The 22556-nt window shown below is 39.5% G+C and overlaps 2 protein-coding genes across 3 annotated transcripts in view; one reads left to right on the forward strand and one right to left on the reverse strand.

Annotated features, from left to right (window-relative positions):
• The window catches only part of LOC133548443 (gastrula zinc finger protein XlCGF57.1-like), a 351444-nt gene that overhangs the window by 320798 nt on the left and 8090 nt on the right, over positions 1–22556 (reverse strand). The window contains exon 5 of one of the 2 annotated variants that reach the window (XM_061893774.1): positions 19176–20976. The exons of the other annotated variant lie outside the window; for it this stretch is intronic. Within the exon in view, the coding sequence (XP_061749758.1) occupies positions 19427–20976 (1550 nt within the window). The 3' untranslated portion in view covers positions 19176–19426. Of the gene's footprint in view, positions 1–19175; positions 20977–22556 lie in introns of those variants that run through there. 2 annotated transcript variants of the gene reach the window in all.
• The window catches only part of LOC133551230 (zinc finger protein 771-like), a 172868-nt gene that overhangs the window by 6571 nt on the left and 143741 nt on the right, over positions 1–22556 (forward strand). The window contains exon 2 of the transcript XR_009806466.1: positions 8434–11047. The gene's annotated coding sequence lies outside the window, so the exon portion shown is untranslated. The remainder of the gene's footprint in view (positions 1–8433; positions 11048–22556) is intronic.

Genomic DNA, 22556 nt, shown 5'->3' on the forward strand with positions numbered 1-22556 from the left:
CTTCAGTAAACAAAAACACACAGTCACCATCTCTGCTTCAGTAAACAAAAACACACAGTCACCATCTCTGCTTCAGTAAACAAAAACACACAGTCACCATCTCTGCTTCAGTAAACAAAAACACACAGTCACCATCTCTGCTTCAGTAAACAAAAACACACAGTCACCATCTCTGCTTCAGTAAACAAAAACACACAGTCACCATCTCTGCTTCAGTAAACAAAAACACACAGTCACCATCTCTGCTTCAGTAAACAAAAACACACAGTCACCATCTCTGCTTCAGTAAACAAAAACACACAGTCACCATCTCTGCTTCAGTAAACAAAAACACACAGTCACCATCTCTGCTTCAGTAAACAAAAACACACAGTCACCATCTCTGCTTCAGTAAACAAAAACACACAGTCACCATCTCTGCTTCAGTAAACAAAAACACACAGTCACCATCTCTGCTTCAGTAAACAAAAACACACAGTCACCATCTCTGCTTCAGTAAACAAAAACACACAGTCACCATCTCTGCTTCAGTAAACAAAAACACACAGTCACCATCTCTGCTTCAGTAAACAAAAACACACAGTCACCATCTCTGCTTCAGTAAACAAAAACACACAGTCACCATCCCTGCTTCAGTAAACAAAAACACACAGTCACCATCTCTGCTTCAGTAAACAAAAAGACACAGTCACCATCTCTGCTTCAGTAAACAAAAACACACAGTCACCATCTCTGCTTCAGTAAACAAAAACACACAGTCACCATCTCTGCTTCAGTAAACAAAAACACACAGTCACCATCTCTGCTTCAGTAAACAAAAACACACAGTCACCATCTCTGCTTCAGTAAACAAAAACACACAGTCACCATCCCTGCTTCAGTAAACAAAAACACACAGTCACCATCTCTGCTTCAGTAAACAAAAACACACAGTCACCATCTCTGCTTCAGTAAACAAAAACACACAGTCACCATCTCTGCTTCAGTAAACAAAAACACACAGTCACCATCTCTGCTTCAGTAAACAAAAACACACAGTCACCATCTCTGCTTCAGTAAACAAAAACACACAGTCACCATCTCTGCTTCAGTAAACAAAAACACACAGTCACCATCTCTGCTTCAGTAAACAAAAACACACAGTCACCATCTCTGCTTCAGTAAACAAAAACACACAGTCACCATCTCTGCTTCAGTAAACAAAAACACACAGTCACCATCTCTGCTTCAGTAAACAAAAACACACAGTCACCATCTCTGCTTCAGTAAACAAAAACACACAGTCACCATCTCTGCTTCAGTAAACAAAAACACACAGTCACCATCTCTGCTTCAGTAAACAAAAACACACAGTCACCATCTCTGCTTCAGTAAACAAAAACACACAGTCACCATCTCTGCTTCAGTAAACAAAAACACACAGTCACCATCTCTGCTTCAGTAAACAAAAACACACAGTCACCATCTCTGCTTCAGTAAACAAAAACACACAGTCACCATCCCTGCTTCAGTAAACAAAAACACACAGTCACCATCTCTGCTTCAGTAAACAAAAACACACAGTCACCATCTCTGCTTCAGTAAACAAAAACACACAGTCACCATCTCTGCTTCAGTAAACAAAAACACACAGTCACCATCTCTGCTTCAGTAAACAAAAACACACAGTCACCATCTCTGCTTCAGTAAACGAAAACACACAGTCACCATCTCTGCTTCAGTAAACGAAAACACACAGTCACCATCTCTGCTTCAGTAAACAAAAACACACAGTCACCATCTCTGCTTCAGTAAACAAAAACACACAGTCACCATCTCTGCTTCAGTAAACAAAAACACACAGTCACCATCTCTGCTTCAGTAAACAAAAACACACAGTCACCATCTCTGCTTCAGTAAACAAAAACACACAGTCACCATCTCTGCTTCAGTAAACAAAAACACACAGTCACCATCTCTGCTTCAGTAAACAAAAACACACAGTCACCATCCCTGCTTCAGTAAACAAAAACACACAGTCACCATCTCTGCTTCAGTAAACAAAAACACACAGTCACCATCTCTGCTTCAGTAAACAAAAACACACAGTCACCATCTCTGCTTCAGTAAACAAAAACACACAGTCACCATCTCTGCTTCAGTAAACAAAAACACACAGTCACCATCTCTGCTTCAGTAAACAAAAACACACAGTCACCATCTCTGCTTCAGTAAACAAAAACACACAGTCACCATCTCTGCTTCAGTAAACAAAAACACACAGTCACCATCTCTGCTTCAGTAAACAAAAACACACAGTCACCATCTCTGCTTCAGTAAACAAAAACACACAGTCACCATCTCTGCTTCAGTAAACAATGACGGTGATGACGTCACTGTCAGCGATGCTAACTTCTTCAAAAGACTCCTTCTGAACACCCCGCGCACACATCAACACTTCAAAAGGCAAACAACTGCCCCGTTTATTGACCTGCAAAGTATGTTTTTTGGGGGAGGAGTCTGTTCGGGTGTTGGTTAGCCTGAAGCTAACAGCTAGCCTGTCGCCATCCTCGAACGATGTGGATCCGATCCGGTGGCCATGTACTGCTCGCCTGTGTATCGGCTGGGGACATCTCTGCGCTGCTGATCCGCCTCCGCTTGGGATGGTTTCCTGCTGGCTCCGCTGTGAACGGGACTCTCGCTGCTGTGTTGGATCCGCTTTGGACTGGACTCTCGCGACTGTGTTGGATCCATTATGGATTGAACTTTCACAGTATCATGTTAGACCCGCTCGACATCCATTGCTTTCCTCCTCTCCAAGGTTCTCATAGTCATCATTGTCACCGATGTCCCACTGGGTGTGAGTTTTCCTTGCCCTTATGTGGGCCTACCGAGGATGTGGTAGTGGTTTGTGCAGCCCTTTGAGACACTAATGATTTAGGGCTATATAAGTAAACATTGATTGATTGATTGATTGATCCAGCGGGAGATAAAAGTGAAGTTTCCATGGACTCGCAAATACTACAATAACTCATTTACTGGAGTTAAAAATGTTGACTTTACACTCACCTTAGTGTTTACCAAGAAGTCTATTTCCTTTTCCCGGCAAAACTGGAACCAACACTTCCTGTCAATAGCGTCATTTCCCTGACTTCCACAGAAGTCCCGCCCCCCAGCCAAGGCCATTGGCTAACACCCCGTAGCCAGCCGCCTCAATATTTAATATCTAGAATTCACCAACTCGTGTATTTCATAATGGTTACCGATTAATGGTTACCGATTAATCGGTAACCATCAATCAATGTTTATTTATATAGCCCCAAATCACAAATGTCTCAAAGGACTGCACAAATCATTACGACTACAACATCCTGGGAAGAACCCACAAAAGTGACAATGCTGACTATGAGAAACCTTGGAGAGGACCTCAGATGTGGGCAACCCCCCCCCCCCTCTAGGGGACAGAAAGCAATTGATGTCGAGCGGGTCTAACATGATACTGTGAAAGTTCAATCCATAGTGGCTCCAACACAACCGCGAGAGTTCAGTTCAGAGCGGATCCAAGACAGCAGCGAGAGTCCCGTCCACAGGAAACCATCTCAAGTGGAGGCGGATCAGCAGCGTAGAGATGTCCCCAACCGATACACAGGCGAGCGGTCCATCCTGGGTCTCGACTCTGGACAGCCAGTGCTTCATCCATGGTCATCGGACCGGACCCCCTCCACAAGGGAGGGGGGGACATAGGAGAAAGAAAAGAAGCGGCAGATCAACTGGCCTAAAAAGGAGGTCTATTTAAAGGCTAGAGTATAAAAATGAGTTTTAAGGTGAGACTTAAATGCTTCTACTGAGGTAGCATCTCGAACTGTTACCGGGAGGGCATTCCAGAGTACTGGAGCCCGAACGGAAAACGCTCTATAGCCCGCAGACTTTTTTTGGGCTTTAGGAATCACTAATAAGCTGGAGTCTAACCGAATATATTCGGCCGAATGTGGCAAAAAAAGCCACATTCGGCCTTCGGTGGAATGAGTTAAAAACAAGGCCGAATAGTGGCGTGTGACGCAAGTTTTTGACGCGGTGACGCAATCAACCAACGTGCAGTGACGTTGGGATATGTTGTGTACCTGTATAAGTGTATGAGGTTACAATGTTGTGTACCTGTATAAGTGTATGAGGTTACATTGTTGTGTACCTGTATAAGTGTATGAGGTTACATGCACACACTTATTGAGATTTACCTGAGCCTTCTGTTTACATTATTAGCCTGTTGTGTAGGCTACCTGTATAAGTGTATGAGGTTACAAGCACACACTTATTGAGATTTAGTGGGGCCTTCTGTTTACATTATTAGTCTGTTGTGTAGGCTACCTGTATAAGTGTATGAGGTTACAAGCACACACTTATTGAGATTTAGTGGGGCCTTCTGTTTACATTATTAGCCTGTTGTGTAGGCTACCTGTATAAGTGTATGAGGTTACAAGCACACACTTATTGAGATTTAGTGGGGCCTCTGTTTACATTATTAGCCTGTTGTGTAGGCTACCTGTATAAGTGTATGAGGTTACAAGCACACACTTATTGAGATTTAGTGGGGCCTCTGTTTACATTATTAGCCTGTTGTGTAGGCTACCTGTATAAGTGTATGAGGTTACAAGCACACACTTATTGAGATTTAGAAGGGCCTCTGTTTACATTATTAGCCTGTTGTGTAGGCTACCTGTATAAGTGTATGAGGTTACAAACACACACTTATTGAGATTTACTTGAGCCTTCTGTTTACATTATTAGCATGTTGTGTAGGCTACCTGTATAAGTGTATGAGGTTACAAGCACACACTTATTGAGATTTACTTGAGCCTTCTGTTTACATTATTAGCATATCTACTGTGGCTAAGCAGACTTTTGCCAAAAGGACAATAATTCATTTGTTGTGGGTTTATCCACTTTAATGCACTTTATTTTTTGGGGGAATGCATGTTTTGTTTGAAGGCCTAATAGAAATGAAAAACTTTGTGCTTTTTTTGAAAAGCAAAGGCTACTGGAATATTAAAAAAAATTCAATATTCAATAAAAAAAATACTTTATTTGAAAAACATGTCTAAATATGTATTCTAGGCTATTTATGCAATATTACAAAAATTATGAAAAACTGCATTCATTATTCGGTATTCGGCCAAGCGTTTAAATTTTATTCGGCTTCGGCCACAAATTTTCATTTCGGTGCATCCCTAATATATAAATATATATATATATATATATATATATATATATATATATATATATATATATATATATACACATATATATATATATATATATATATACACATATATATATATATATATACACATATATATATATATATATATATATACACATATATATATATATATATACACATATATATATATATATATATATATATATATATATATATATATATATATATATATATATATATATATATATATATATATATATAACAACAAAGAGCCACTGCCTAAACCAGGGGTCGGGAACCTTTTTGGCTGAGAGAGCCATGAAAGCCAAATATTTCAAAATGTATTTCCGTGAGAGCCATATAATATTTTTTAACACAGAATACAACTAAATGCTTGCATTTTTAAGTAAGACCAACATTTTTAGAGTATAATAAGTTTCTTATTCTTATTAATAACATTGTTATTCTGAAGCTAACCAATAATAAATACAATACTTCTTACCATTACTGCGACTTCTTGAACAAATGCGGTAGAAAGTTTCCATCCATCCATCCATTTTCTACCGCTTATTCCCTTTTGAGGTCGCTTGTGCCTATCTCAGCTACAATTGGGCGGAAGGTGGGGTACACCCTGGACAAGTCATTAAGATTAAATGCATAAGAATGTTTTATATTTTGAACGGTATTTTTAACACTGGATTACCAGCAAAACTATTAATTACTTATCGTGTTAAGCAATGTCAGTTAAGATTTACCTGAGAGCCAGATGTTGTCATCAAAATAGCCACATCTGGCTCAAGAGCCATAGGTTCCCTACACCTGGGCTTAACAAGCCCTGTCAGTACGTCTCTCTGCTGTGCTGCTGTCCCCCAGCATTGTCCCACCCACAGAACCATCTGATTGTTTACACGCAGAGCGGTAACAGCCAATCAGCAGTGCGTATTCAGAGCACATGGCACAGGCAGGCAGAGAGGAGAGACGGCAAACTGAGCAGTAAGGTGTTTAGCAGGTAAGCATAAGGCAGGGGACTCGCCCCAAATTATAATAAACACCTCCCAAAACTACTAAACTACTTGTAACATCACAATGAGCACGTTGACGTTGACTAAAAAACATAAGCGGCAGCTCAGCTTGTTCGCAGTCCTTGAAATGCAGGCTAGTTAGCTTTTAGCATAACGATAGCTCACTCTGTGTGTGTGTGTGTGTGTTTGTTTGTTAAAGGGGAACATTATCACAATTTCAAAAGGGTTAAAAACAATAAAAATCAGTTCCCAGTGGCTTGTTGTATTTTTGAAATTTTTTTCCAAATTTTACCGGTCTCGGAATATCCCTAAATAAAGCTTTAAAGTGCCTTATTTTCGCTCTCTGCGAAGACACTGGCCATTTCCCTGTGACGTCACACAGTGCTGCCAATGTAAACAAACAATGGGAATACCACAGCAAGATATAGTGACATTAGCTCGGATTCAAACTTGGATTTCAGCCACTTAAGCGATTCAACAGATTACGCATGTATTGAAACAGATGGTTGGAGTATGAAAGTATTGAAGAAGAAACTGAAGCTATTGACGCTATTCATAGCCATAGCATGGCCGAATAGCTGCGTTAGCATCGCCGGTAAAATGTGCGGACCAAACGATCAGGACTTTCGCATCTTTTGACACTGGAGCAACTTAAATCCGTCGATTGGTAAGTGTTTGTTTCGCATTAAATGTGGGTGGAAGGAAATGTAATATAGTTGCAAATGCATCTGCAGGTTATCCATACATCTCTGTGCCATGTCTGCTTTAGCACCGCCGGTAAATAGCATGTTAGCATCGATTAGCATAGCATGTTAGCATCGATTAGCTGGCAGTCAACATCAACAAAACTCACCTTTGTGATTTCGTTGACTTTATCGTTGCAAATGCATCTGCAGGTTATCCATACATCTCTGTGCCATGTCTGTCATCGCCGGTAAAATGTGGAGACACTCTGGTACATTCAATAGGGGTCTGGCGGCAGACACTTTCGCATCTTCGGGCCAGTGGTGCAACTTGAATCCCTCCCTGTTAGTGTTGTCGAGGCATGATGTCTCCAAGGTTCCAAAAAATAGTCAAAAAAACGGAAAATAACAGAGCTGAGACCCAATGTTTACAATGTGTTGAAAATGAAAATGGCGGTTATGTTACCTCGGCGACGTCACATTCTGACGTCATCGCCTCCAGCGCGATAAACAGAAAGGCGTTTAATTCTCCAAAATTCACCCATTTAGAGTTCGGAAATCGGTTAAAAAAATAGATGGTCTTTTTTCTGCACCATCAAGGTATATATTGACACTTACATAGGTCTGCTGATAATGTTCCCCTTTAAGGACAGCAAAGCCCTGTCTGTCTGAGAGAAAGACAAGCTTTATTGTACTACAGTTAACAACTAAGTTATTTCACTTGACCCTTTTCTCTGTTAATTGAGCTGTGTTGTAGCAGCAAAAAAATTGACATTATGTTAAATGAAGAGTTTCCTGACGCTGTCTCTGATAGTTTATATATCAATGTAACTGCATCATAAAGCATACAAGAATTCAATGGTGTTCAGGGATGAAAAGTCTTTCCTATTGCGATTGTACTATTTTTTTCAGCTATAGTTACATTAATCATTAGTAATGTAGCTGCCTAACTTTGAATGGCAGGGTCCCTGCTATCACATGTTGATGAAAATATAACATTTAGAAAATAAAAATCAACTACAGGCTTCCCAAATGCTGTAATAAATTAAGCATGATGAGTTGAGCATATGTCAGCATGTGACCCCACTTTTAACTCTTTTTTTTTTTCCAAAAGCTTATTGCAAATGCTTACTTAACATAAGTCATTGATTTGACTTAGTAAGTCATTATTTTGACTTAGTAAAATACTAAGTCAAAATATTGACTTGTTAAGTCATAATAATGACATACTTAGTATCTCGGGTAACTAGGACTGTTTTGTGTTTTGTTTTTACTTTACGGGAAAAAATATCAAGACATATACCGCCATTCAGAAAATGGATGTTATTTTGAAGTGCTAAATATTTTTTATTTATTAAAAGATATTATTTGGTTATTTTTTAATAAATGTGTTCAATGTAATGAGAGTCTGTAGTCTATTATCCCCCTCCGAGTTACACTGTTCCGTACACCCACTAATCTACTTCCCCACGATACTTTATTACATACAGTACATAGAATAATTTGTGTCTTTGTTGTTTGTGTCTTGCAGACGTCCAGCAGCTGATCGGTAATCCAGAAGGTTGCCCTCAGTCAGGCACTTTGAAGCAGGAGACTCCACAACCACCCTGCATTAAAAATGAAGAGGAGGAACTCTGGATAACTCAGGAGGAAGAGTGTCTTCTAGGACAAGAAGAAGCTGATCACACCAAGTTGCCACTGACTGTTGTCTTTGTGAAGACTGAAGATGATGTGGAGAAACCACAAGTAGACAACCTCTTAGCTCCACTATCAGATAGTGAGGCTGAAGACGAGGTTGAAGTACCTTTGAGCAGCGATACAGACTGTGAAGGTGATATGAGGACTCACGCTGACAACAAACACTCTGAATGCTCTTCACAGAAGAGAGGTAAAACATGTTTGAGCTGCTCAGTTTGTGGCAAAAGCTTTTCTGTTAAGAGGAGTTTGACTCAACACATGAGAAGACACACAGGTGAAAAAACATGTATTTGTTCAGTTTGTGGCAAAAGCTTTTTTGGTAAGAGTAATTTGACTCAGCACGTGAAAACACACACAGGTGAAAAACCATTTATGTGTTCAGTTTGTGGCAAAAGCTTTACTGTTAAGAGGAATTTGACTGAACACGGGAGAACACACACAGGAGAAAAACCATATAGTTGTTCAGTTTGTGACAAAAGCTTCTTTGGTAAAAATAGTTTGACTCAACACATGAGAACGCACACAGGAGAAAAACCATTGAAGTGTTCAGTATGTGGCAAACGTTTTTCTCGAAATAGCCATTTGACGCAACACATGAGAACACACACAGGCGAAAAAAAATTTAACTGTGTGATTTGTGGTAAAAATTATTCCGTTAAGAGGAATTTGACTGAACACATGAGAACACACACAGGAGAAAAAACATTTAATTGTTCAGTTTGTGGCAAAAGCTATTCTACTAAGAGGAGTTTGACTGACCACATGAGAACGCACACAGGAGAAAAACCATTTATTTGTTCAGTTTGTGGAAAAAGCTATTCTTTTAGGAGCAATTTGACTGAACACATGAGAACACACACAGGTGAAAAACCATTCAAGTGTTCAGTTTGTGGCAAAGACTTTTCTGTTAAGAGGAATTTGACGGAACACATGAGAACACACACTGCACTAAGACCATTTAATTGTTCAGTTTGTGGCAAAAGCTTCCCTCAAAGCAGCTCCTTGTGTCGACACATGAGAACACACGCCGGAGAAAAAACATTTAGTTGTTCATTGTGCTGTAAAAGTTTCCCACAAAAAGCAGACGCAGTAAAACACATGAGAACACACAAGGGAAAATAAGCAATTAGCTGTTTAGTTTGTGGTATGTTGCTCATATGTGGTGATATCCACACTACCCAGGACCTCCTCTCTGCTTCTTTCACAAATATCTGAGGTATTCATACAAAGTTGGATTATTTGGAGCATAATCTTATCCACTCATGACCTCATGTCTTCTCTGTATCTGAAACCTTCCTGAACAGTAAGATAGATGATGCTTCAAGTGCTTGGTTACTCCTTCTTCAGTCCAGGGACCCCTCCAGCCAACGTAAAAGAGGAGTAAAATAATCAATCAGTAACCCCACTTCAAATGCAGCATGAGACACTGCACACTGATATAGTTCTGTGAAAATGATTGTCTTCTGTGCAAATGTAAAGAAAGTGAACAGTGTGTGATTTACTGCAATACTGTCACTCTTTCTACTTTTTATTTGTGCTTTGTTGAAATTGTTCACACATTGCACTGCTTTTATTTTTCTGTCAATACACATTATGTCTAGAAGACAGGAAGTAACTCAACACTCTTGAATAGTTTCTACCTCAGTGTGTATGGTTTGTTGAGTTAGCACAGGATTAATATGTGGAAATGACAAGTGAGGTAGTTGATACATAGAATAGTTTTTATTCATGCTTTATTTTGTTTTTGTTCAAGCCTAGATGGGCTTTGACTCATTGTGTTCGTCAATGTGTTTTTGAAACTGCACCTTCTTTTCCTCTAAATGTTCAACTAACTTGAATTGTTTTGTCAAGAGGATTATTTGTGATGTGTACATTTTCGGAATGTGCTTGTTTTTTTGGGGGGGGGCCGAAGTAAAACAAAGAAAACCATCTAAAGATGTCGTCGTTGTAATTTTAAGTTACATTACTTTGCCAAAAGTATTTGGCCACCCATCCAAATGATCAGAAACAGGTGTTCTTATCCCTTGGATCAGCCACAGGTGTATAAATTCAAGCACTTAGGCATGGAGACTGTTTCTGCAAACACTTTGTGAAATAATGGGCCGCTCTCAGGAGCTCAGTGATTTCCAGCGTGGAACAGTCATAGGATGCAAAAAATCCAGTAGTGAAATATTCCAACGTGAAATGTCAGCTTTATTATAAGAAAATGGAAGAGTTTGGGAACAACAGCAACTCAGCCACAAAGTGGTAGGCCACGTAAACTGTTGTCTCTGTGAAGACTGAAAATGAAGAAGAGAAACCACAATTAGACAACCTCTTAGCTCCACTATCAGATAGTGAGGCTGAAGACGAGGTTGAAGAACCTTTGAGCAGCGATACAGACTGTGAAGGTGATATGAGGACTCACACTGACAACAAACACTCTGAATGCTCTACAAAAAAGAGAGGTAAAACATGTTTCAGTTGCTCAGTTTGTGCTGAAAGCTTTTCTCCAAATAGCCATTTCACTCAACACATGAGAACACATATGGGCAAAAAAACATTTAAGTGTTCAGTTTGTGGCAAAAGCTTTTCTGTTAAGAGCACTTTGACTGAACACATGAGAACAAACACAGGTGAAAAATTATATAGTTCGATTTGTGGCAAAAGCTTTTGTTTTAATTTAATTTAATTGTTAATTTAATTTAATTGTTCAGTGTATATATATATATATATATATATATATATATATATATAATCACAAATACTTGGAATATATTAATAGCTACTATTCACTGAAATTCAAGTATTTCTTTTGGTGTATATGTTCCTTGTGACCAATCAGGACATCTGTTATGTATGATGACGTTATTACCGCCATTTTCCAAATGTAAACTATGTCGGTTCTCGAGAGAAAGGACGCTTCACGAGTGAAAGAAATTGACAAACATCTCAAAAATAAGTTTCGATGGGACTGGAATTTCAGTGAATTGTAACTGTAAATATACTCCAAGTATTTCTGATATATATATATATATATATATATATATATATATATATATATATATATTAAAGAATTACTTGAATTTCAGTGAATTGTAACTATAAATATACTCCAAGTATTTGTGATAATATATATAAATATATACATATGTGTGTGTGTGTGTGTGTGTGTGTGTGTATATATATATATATATATATATATATATATATATATATATATATATATATATATGAAATAAATACTTGAATTTCAGTGAATTGTAACTATAAATATACTCCAAGTATTTCTGATTTTATATATATATATATATATATATATATATATATATATACATATATGTGTGTGTATGTATATATAGATATATATATGTGTGTGTATATATATATATATATATAAAAGAAATACTTGAATTTCAGTGAATTGTAACTGTAAATATACTCCAAGTATTTCTGATTATATATATATATATACATATATATATATATACATATATATATATACATACATATATATATATATATATATATATATGTATGTGTGTGTGTATATATATATATATATTAAAGAAATACTTGAATTTCAGTGAATTGTAACTATAAATATACTCCAAGTATTTCTGATTATATATATATATATATATACAAATATATACATATATGTGTGTGTGTGTGTATATATATATATATATATATATATATATAAAAGAAATACTTGAATTTCAGTGAATTGTAACTATAAATATACTCCTCCACCTGACCTCAACCCCCCCAATCTCCCGAATTCGGAGGTCTCAAGGTCTCTAATAGACTGATACTGTATTTATATTATTCACATGTGAATAATGCTGTATATTACACTGTATTTATGTTAGTCACATGTAAAAAATGCAAGTATTTATTATATCATCATCAGCCTTTGTCAGTCCACTGCTGGACGAAAGCTTCAGCATGTTTCTGCCGTTTGGCGTACTTTTCATGCTGGTTATTAGCCTACACCTTCCACGCTGGCTTGGTGCGGGTTTTATATATATATATAGAAAAATTAGAATTTCAGTGTTCCTTTATTTACACATATACCAGGCATGTGACTTTTCCGTCTAAAGTCGGAATTCCGTCTTTTTAAACCCCAGGGGGAAAAAAAAGTGTCGAGCAATCAACTACGGCGTGATATAATATTACGCCATAGTAAATTGGTGGATATGTTCCTTGTGACCAATCAGGACATCTGTTATGAATGATGACGTTATTACCGCCATTTTCCAAATGTAAACTATGTCGGTTCTCGAGAGAAAGGACGCTTCACGAGTGAAAGAAATTGATGAACATGTCAAAAATAAGTTTCGATGGGACTGGATGGAAAGGGAAATCACTGATACTGTTGGGAAGAATGAAGTTATGACTTTGTTCGGCGATTTTATTCGGAAAATCCATCGTCCCGCAAAAGTTTTGTGCAAGTGGTGTCATGATAATATTGACTATGGATCACGAGGTTTCAAGGCTTTGGAAGTACATGCCAAACGCCAAAAACATATAAAACAACTTGAAGCAAGGAAAACTAACTTTTCACTAGCTGGTACTTTTGGATGTCAACCGAAAGGGAGCAAACCTTACGGATATAAATACAATCTATTTAGCAGCATTATTCACATGTGAATAACATAAATACAGTCTATTATACACCATTATTCACATGTGAATAACATAAATACAGTCTATTATACAGCGTTATTCACATCTGACTAATATAAATACAGTCTACTATACAGAATTATTCACATGTGTATAATATAAATACAGTCTATTATACAGCATTATTCACATGTGAATAATATAAATACAATCTATTTAGCAGCATTATTCATATGTGAATAACATAAATACAGTCTATTATACAGCATTATTCACATGTGAATAATATGAATACAGTCAATTATAAAGCATTATTCACATGTGTATAATATGAATACTGTCAATTATGCAGCATTATTCACATGTGAATAATATAGTCTATTATACAGCATTATTCACATGTGAATAACAAAAATACAGTCTATTATACATCATTATTCACATCTGAATAACATAAATACAGTCTATTATACAGCATTATTCACATTTGAATAACAAAAATGCAGTCTATTATACAGCATTATTCACATGTGAATGACAAAAATACAGTCTATTATACAGCATTATTCACATTTGAATATCATAAATACAGTCTATTATACAGCATTATTCACATGTGTATGATATAAATATAGTCTATTATACAGCATTATTCACATGTGAATAATATAAATATAGTCTATTATACAGCATTATTCACATGTGAATGATATAAATACAGTCTATTATACAGCATTATTCACGTGTATAATAAAAACACAGTCTATTATACAGCATTATTCACATGTGAATAATATAGTCTATTATACATCTTTATTCACATTTGAATAATATAACTACAGTCTATTATGCAATATTATTCATACGTGAATAATATAACTACAGATTTCTCTTTGCTATTTAGGCTTATTGGACCCTAAATGGAATAAAAACTACAAATCATCTTTTGACATGATGTACTTTTAGAGACAAAAATTATGTCCGCATATGTGGACACTTGGTCCGAGTTGACATAAAACCCAATTAAGTCACCTTTGTGTAATAGAATGAAAAACTCTTTATTTCCACCTTGAACGCAGCAGTCCTTTACCTGACTGCTTTTGCAGGTATTAATAACGCACACACACACACACATTCACACACATTTGAACATGTTTTGAATATCTGAGTAAAAACTAACACGGAAACATTGCACGTTTGCCCCTTTGGACAGTTGAAACTAATGCACGGATCATTTGAAAAGCTGCAACAGTGCAAACAGTAAATGGAGGACGACGTTGAAAGCCTGTAACAAAATATATCAATAAATACAAATGTTGCTCCTTGTTGACAATCACAGTATGGCTCATGTGAAATGTTGTATTCATAATGTAAAAAGAAAAAAAAAAAGGGATATGTGAAAGGGTGCGAACATTGAGGACAGAAGGACCCGGAATGCGTACCGAGGTCCAGGGGTCACCGGATGACCTTCACAGAATCTGAGCAGAGTTGGGAGGACAAATGTGATTAATCTCACACATTCACACGCTCACACCCACCCGTGCGCAGTGTTGGGTTAGTTACTGGAAACCAGTAACTACTTACAGCTACTTTTTTTCAAAAGTAACTCTATTACTTACACCAAAAAGTAATGCGTTGCTGTGAAAAGTAACTATTTAGTTACTTCTTCTTTTTTTTTTTTAAGGCCTTCACGTCAGTACTGTTATTGCACTGGAGAATAAAACAATCTGTTGATCAACTTGACATGCGTTTGCATCACCGAGCTCTGCTAAGCCATGTGGTCTACATGCAACACACAAACACAAAGATATGTTTCAAAGGGCCAATTTATTTTGGACCGGAACAAATTGACAAAACTATTTTAAATAGCTGCAACATAACATACAAAAGTAACAGCATGGCTTCACGCAAGGAAGGCACACAAGACATGATTACATGTCATGTCACTAAACACAGCACACGTACTGCTTATACACACAAACCCTAACCAGGCGTTTTTTCTCTCAAGGAATTGTGAAATACAATCATGTCTTCAGTGAAACCCAGACCAGTCTACGCATTTCCCCAGTTTTAGTTTAGAGAAAAGGAAAGATTGACCTGGCTCACTAAGATCCATCTTTATGTTTGTGAACATTAGAGTCAATACCAGGGGTCCCCAAACATTTTGACTCGGGGGCCGCATTGGGTTAAAACAATTTGGCTGGGGGCCGGGCTGTATCTGTGTATGTAATATATATACAGTGGGGCAAAAAAGTATTTAGTCAGCCAGCGATTGTGCAAGTTCTCCCACTTCAAATGATGACAGAGGTCTGTCATTTTCATCATAGGTACACTTCAACTGTGAGAGACAGAATGTGAAAAAACAATCCAGGAATTCAATTCAATTTAAAGAATTTATTTGTAAATTATGGTGGAAAATAAGTATTTGGTCAACCATTCACTGATGGAAGGAGGTTTTGGCTCAAAATCTCAGGATACATGGCCCCATTCATTCTTTCCTTAACACGGATCAATCGTCCTGTCCCCTTAGCAGAAAAACAGCCCCAAAGCATGATGTTTCCACCCCCATGCTTCACAGTAGGTGTGGTGTTCCTTGGATGCAACTCAGTATTCTTCTTCCTCCAAACACGATGAGTTGAGTTTATACCAAAATGGATACATGGATGATACAGCAGAGGATTGGGAGAATGTCATGTGGTCAGATGAAACCAAAATAGAACTTTTTGCTATAAACTCAACTTGTTGTGTTTGGAGGAAGAAGAATACTGAGTTGCATCCCAAGAACACCATACCTACTGTGAAGCATGGGGGTGGAAACATCATGCTTTGGGGCTGTTTTTTGTTACAGAGACAGGACGATTGATCCGTGTTAAGGAAAGAATGAATGGGGCCATGTATCCTGAGATTTGGAGCCATAACCTCCTTCCATTAGTACGAACTTTGAATGGTTGACCAAATACTTATTTTCCACCATAATTTACAAATAAATTAATTAAAATTCCTACAATGTGAATTCCTGGATTTTCTTTTCACATTCTGTCTCTCACAGTTGAAGTGTACCTATGATGAAAATGACAGACCTCTGTCATCATTTGAAGTGGGAGAACTTGCACAATCGCTGGCTGACTAAATACTTTTTGCCCCACTGTATATATATATATATATATATAAATATGTGTGTGTGTGTGTGATTTTTCCCACACATACATGTTGCGCTCTACCACAGTATCGAGCACTATTCTCTGGATAATCCAATTAAGACACACACACACATATATATATATATATATATATATATATATATATATATATATATATATATATATATATATATATATATACACACAGCACTTGCCACTAATGATATCACATTATTGATGAGAAAGTGCTTTTTTTTTGACAATATGTCTCCTAGCCTAAGTGGCTAGGAGAAATGGATTAGAAAGAACGAATTTCAAAAAATAAAATAAAGTAACTTCTTTTTTTAACTTGGTACTTCCCACGGGACGGATTTTGGACGCTGGCGAACCGTATTCGGCCTGCGGGCCGTAGTTTGGGGATTCCATCCATCCATCATCTTCCGCTTATCCGAGGTCGGGTCGCAGGGGCAGCAGCCTAAGCAGGGAAACCCAGACTTCCCTCTCCCCAGCCACTTCGTCTAGCTCTTCCCGGGGGATCCCGAGGCGTTCCCAGGCCAGCCGGGAGACATAGTCTTCCCAACGTGTCCTGGGTCTTCCCCGTGGCCTCCTACCAGCTGGACGTGCCCTAAACACCTCCCTAGGGAGGCGTTCGGGTGGCATCCTGACCAGATGCCCGAACCACCTCATCTGGCTCCTCTCCATGTGGAGGAGCAGCGGCTTTACTTTGAGTTCCTCCCGGATGGCAGAGCTTCTCACCCTATCTCTAAGGGAGAGACCCAAACTCATTTGGGCCGCTTGTACCCGTGATCCGTGTACCGTGTAGTTTGGGGATTCCTGGTCTATACATTTACAAAGATGTGATAATCAAACACTCTAGACGTCTAGAATGAAAGAGTAAATACGAGAATTGACAGTGTTTGTGTACCTTCAGTGCTGAATGATGAGCAGAGGCAGAGTTTGGAGCGTCTTCTTTAGCTTGCTTTCCATGTTTATGTGCTCACTGTCCACTGTCTCCAGGAACTTGGAAAATGTTTTCGTGCCATTTGCCGTTTGACGCCCACTATCATGCAAATTAGCTGCCTGAAAGCAGGTGACTCCACTGTAGAAATAGCCTGCATGTCCTTTAGCACATAAGCTGCAAGAGCTCTATCAATGTTGTCCTGGCTAGCAGTTTTCTCTGTTAAAATCCTTAACTAGCCTCGTCAAAGCTTTTGTAGCTGTTTCAGCAGATTTGAATTGCTGTTTTGGGCAGTAGATGGGATTGTTGATCCAAGACACAACTTACGTTTAACTAAAATGTTCTTTTCTTTGTGCTTGAAAAAAGAAAAGTAGTGAGAATATCTCTATGTTAAAGGGGAACATTATCAGCAGACCTATGTAAGCGTCAATATATACCTTGATGTTGCAGAAAAAAGACCATGTATTTTTTTAACCGATTTCCGAACTCTAAATGGGTGAATTTTGGCAAATTAAACGCCTTTATGTTTATCGCTTTTTTTTCGATGTCAGAACGTGACGTCACCGAGGTAACACAGCCGCCATTTTCATTTTCAACACATTACAAACACCGTGTCTAAGCTCTGTTATTTTCCGTTTTTTCGACTATTTTTTGGAACCTTGGAGACATCATGCCTCGTCGGTGTGTTGTCGGAGGGTGTAACAACACTAACAGGGAGGGATTCAAGTTGCACCACTGGCCCCAAGATGCGAAAGTAGACATTTTACCGGCAATGACAGACATGGCACAGAGATGTATGGATAACCTCCAGATGCATTTGCAACGATAAAGTCAACTAAATCACAAAGGTGAGTTTTGTTGATGTTGTTAACTTATGTGCTAATCAGACATATTTGGTCGTGGCGTGACTGCCAGCTAATCGATGCTAACATGCTATGCTAATCGATGCTAACATGCTATTTACCGGCAGTGCTAAAGCAGACATGGCACAGAGATGATTGGATAACCTGCAGATGCATTTGCAACTATAAAGTCAACGAAATCACAAAGGTGAGTTTTGTTGATGTTGACTGCCAGCTAATCGATTCTAACATGCTATGCTAATCGATGCTAACATGCTATTTACCGGCAGTGCTAAAGCAGACATGGAACAGAGATGTATGGATAACCTGCAGATGCATTTGCAACTATATTACGTTTCCTTCCACCCACATTTAATGCGAAACAAACACTTACCAATCGACAGATTTAAGTTGCTCCAGTGTCACAAGATGCCAAAGTCCTGATCGTTTGCTCCGCACATTTTACCGGCGATGCTAACGCAGCTATTCGGCCATGCTATGGCTATGAATAGCGTCAATAGCTATTCGCTCAATAGCTTCAGTTTCTTCTTCAATACTTTCATACTCCAACCATCTGTTTCAATACATGCGTAATCTGTTGAATCGCTTAAGCCGCTGAAATCAGAGTCTGAATCCGAGCTAATGTCGCTATATCTTGCTGTGGTATTCCCATTGTTTGTTTACATTGGCAGCACTGTGTGACGTCACAGGGAAATGGATAGTGGCTTCGGAGATTGCGAAAATAAGGCACTTGAAGTGTAAAATTTTGAAAAAAACTTCAAAAAATAAAACAAGCCACTGGGAACTGATTTTTACTGGTTTTAACCCTTTTGAAATTGTGATAATGTTCCCCTTTAGGAAACTCGGCTTCGGCTCCGCGATGATGTCTTGTTAGTAAACACAGACACGCCACCCCGCCCCACACACACACACACACACACACACACACAAGTACACACACACACACACACACAGCGTGACTCTCCTTGTGACACGAAGAATCAGAAGGACGACACCACAGCTCTTCAGTAAAACACTCAGATCTTTTCATTTTCTATCCAATACCATATAAAAAATAATTTGTAACGGTAACTGTGTGACTGAATATAAAAAATAACACGCTGGACTACTCGTTACCTGCCGGAAATAACGGCGTTACAGTAACGCGTTACTTTGTAAGGCGTTAGTCCCAACACTGCCCGCGTGTACACACACACACACACACACACACACAAGTACACACACACCTAATGTGACAAAAATCACTGCCATCACCTATCTGTGAAAGGCTGAGTAACAGTTGCGTTCTGTTTGCAAGCACAAGAACACCTTGCAGGTCACACAACGCACTCGAGTTCTTCCCGTGCAGCCCGGTTGTCTGCAGCGCATGGCATTCTTCAGGCTTATCATCTCTGGGAGGTGGGCATTAGCCCTCCTGCGCACCGAGACATGGGGCACCTGTGTCACGTGGCGTTTTACCCCTTGATGCGCATCTTCTTCCTCGGATTGTTCCGACAGGTCAGCATCTGCCCCGTGATGCTGGGCCAAGAGGATATTTGCCACTTCCATACGGAACTCAAGGAACTGGATGGGCTTCGTCCTTGGTCCAGCAAAAATCGCATGGTCTTTGCGGTAGAGTAGCCAGCTGTTGGCTAACGCCAGATCCGTGAATTGCATGACCACCCGCATTGTCCACTTCTTCGTACGGGTGCTCATGCGATAGTAACTGATCATTCGATCCATCAGGTGAACTCCACCCATCTTGGTGTTGTACTCACGGACGATGCTTGGTCGAGAGACGGTGACATATTGTTTCAACTTCTTGTCCCAGCACTGGCAGCTGTCCTCAGGCTGTGTACCGTGAACAACAGACATCAGCAATACCGGCTTGTTGTCGTACCATTTCACTACACACAGCTTTCCATCCTCAGCGGACACTTCTGATGAGGTACCTCTCCCTGCGCTTTTCATGGCTTTGTCACTGGGCAACTTGTCGTTCGCTCCAGCGAGTCGTTTCTTCATTATTGTGCCAGTTATGTACAGGTCCTTCTCCATCATTCGTTGCGCACCTTTGATGGTGGTGAAGAACCGGTCACAGTACACTTTTGTGCCGGGTTTCAGGGTTTGACAAAGACGCTCGATGACTAGGCTTCCCAAGCCCAAGCCCTCGGGTTCTTCGACCTTCTCGATCAGTGATTGTGAACCTTGATAGAGCTCAAAGTCCAGCACAATGCCATCTTCAGTAGCACACACAAAGTTCTTTATGCCAACTGGGTTGGGCTTCATTGGTAGATATTGTCTGTACGGACAGGCTCCCGTGAAAGGTATCATTTGCTCATCGATAGATGTGCAATCAGGTCGAGTCAGAGACCTGCAGCCTCGCAGAATCCGCTCCAGAAAAGGCCTCACCTTCCAGAATTTGTCAGACATCTTCAGATCTTCAGGCACGTCATCGTCAACGACCACTTTTATTGCTCCCCTCACTTTGAAGAACCTGACCCGCGTGAATCTGTCAGTGATGGCAGTGATTTTAAAGGCTTTGGACCAATACATCCTAATGGTTGGGTACGGGATGCAAGACATTAAAATACAGGCACCAAAAAAGTGGTAGACCTCGTCGACTGACATGTTGAGTGGTTCCCCACTCCTGGACAGTGACATGGCATTGGAACATTCCGAAATCAGCGTCATCAGATCTCTATCGATGTACTGGTCAAAATACTCTAGTGGGGTCCAGCCATGTCTGTCCAGATCAGTTTTGTCCTCGTGCTGATACTCTGCAAGGTTTGGCGTCAATGGAGTAGCCTTCCAACGTATTCCACGTCCTGCACAACCACAATCAGAATAAAATAGTACTTAGTATGTATTTATGACAGAAAGTTACATTTTATCCATGTAAGCAAATGAGGTGTAGGCCTATTGGAGCATTGAAAACTTGAATCTGTTTGGACGTCAAAATGGAATTTGAAGGTATATAGCCCTGTCTTGGTTTAACTCTTATCTTACTGATAGGATGCAGTGCGTCTCCCATAACAATGTGACCTCGGACTACGTTAAGGTAACGTGTGGAGTTCCCCAGGGTTCGGTCCTTGGCCCTGCACTCTTCAGCATCTACATGCTGCCGCTAGGTGACATCATACGCAAATACGGTATTAGCTTTCACTGTCATGCTGATGACACCCAACTCTACATGCCCCTAAAGCTGACCAACACGCCGGATTGTAGTCAGCTGGAGGCGTGTCTTAATGAAATTAAACAATGGATGTCCGCTAACTTTTTGCAACTCAACGCCAAAAAAAACGGAAATGCTGATTATCGGTCCAGCTAGACACCGACCTCTATTTAATAATACAACTCTAACATTTGACAACCAAACAATTAAACAAGGCGACTCGGTAAAGAATCTGGGTGTTATCTTCGACCCAACTCTCTCCTTTGAGGAACACATTTAAAGCGGCCTTCTTTCATCTCCATAATATCGCTAAAATTCGCTCCATTTTGTCCATTAAAGACGCCGAGATCATTATCCATGGGTTTGTTACGTCTCGCCTCGACTACTGTAACGTATTATTTTCGGGTCTCCCCATGTCTAGCATTAAAAGATTACAGTTGGTACAAAATGCGGCTGCTAGACTTTTGACAAGAACAAGAAAGTTTGATCACATTACGCCTGTACTGTATATACCTTTATATACATATATACATACATATATACCTATACTGGCTCACCTGCACTGGCTTCCTGTGCACTTAAGAAGTGACTTTAAGGTTTTACTACTTACGTATAAAATACTACACGGTCTAGCTCCATCCTATCTTGCCGATTGTATTGTACCATATGTCCCGGCAAGAAATCTGCGTTCAAAGGACTCCGGCTTATTAGTGATTCCCAAAGCCCAAAAAAAGTCTGCGGGCTATAGAGCGTTTTCATTTCGGGCTCCAGTACTCTGGAATGCCCTCCCGGTAAAAGTTCGAGATGCCACCTCAGTAGAAGCATTTAAGTCTCACCTTAAAACTCATTTGTATACTCTAGCCTTTAAATAGACTCCCTTTTTAGACCAGTTGATCTGCCGTTTCTTTTCTTTTTCTCCTATGTCCCACTCTCCCTTGTGGAGGGGGTCCGGTCCGATCCGGTGGCCATGTACTGCTCGCCTGTGTATCGGCTGGGGACATCTCTGCGCTGCTGATCCGCCTCCGCTTGGGATGGTTTCCTGCTGGCTCCGCTGTGAACGGGACTCTCGCTGCTGTGTTGGATCCGCTTTGGACTGGACTCTCGCGACTGTGTTGGATCCATTATGGATTGAACTTTCACAGTATCATGTTAGACCCGCTCGACATCCATTGCTTTCCTCCTCTCCAAGGTTCTCATAGTCATCATTGTCACCGACGTCCCACTGGGTGTGAG

The sequence above is a fragment of the Nerophis ophidion genome, linkage group LG01 (assembly GCF_033978795.1).
Source record: "Nerophis ophidion isolate RoL-2023_Sa linkage group LG01, RoL_Noph_v1.0, whole genome shotgun sequence".
NCBI lineage: Eukaryota > Metazoa > Chordata > Actinopteri > Syngnathiformes > Syngnathidae > Nerophis > Nerophis ophidion.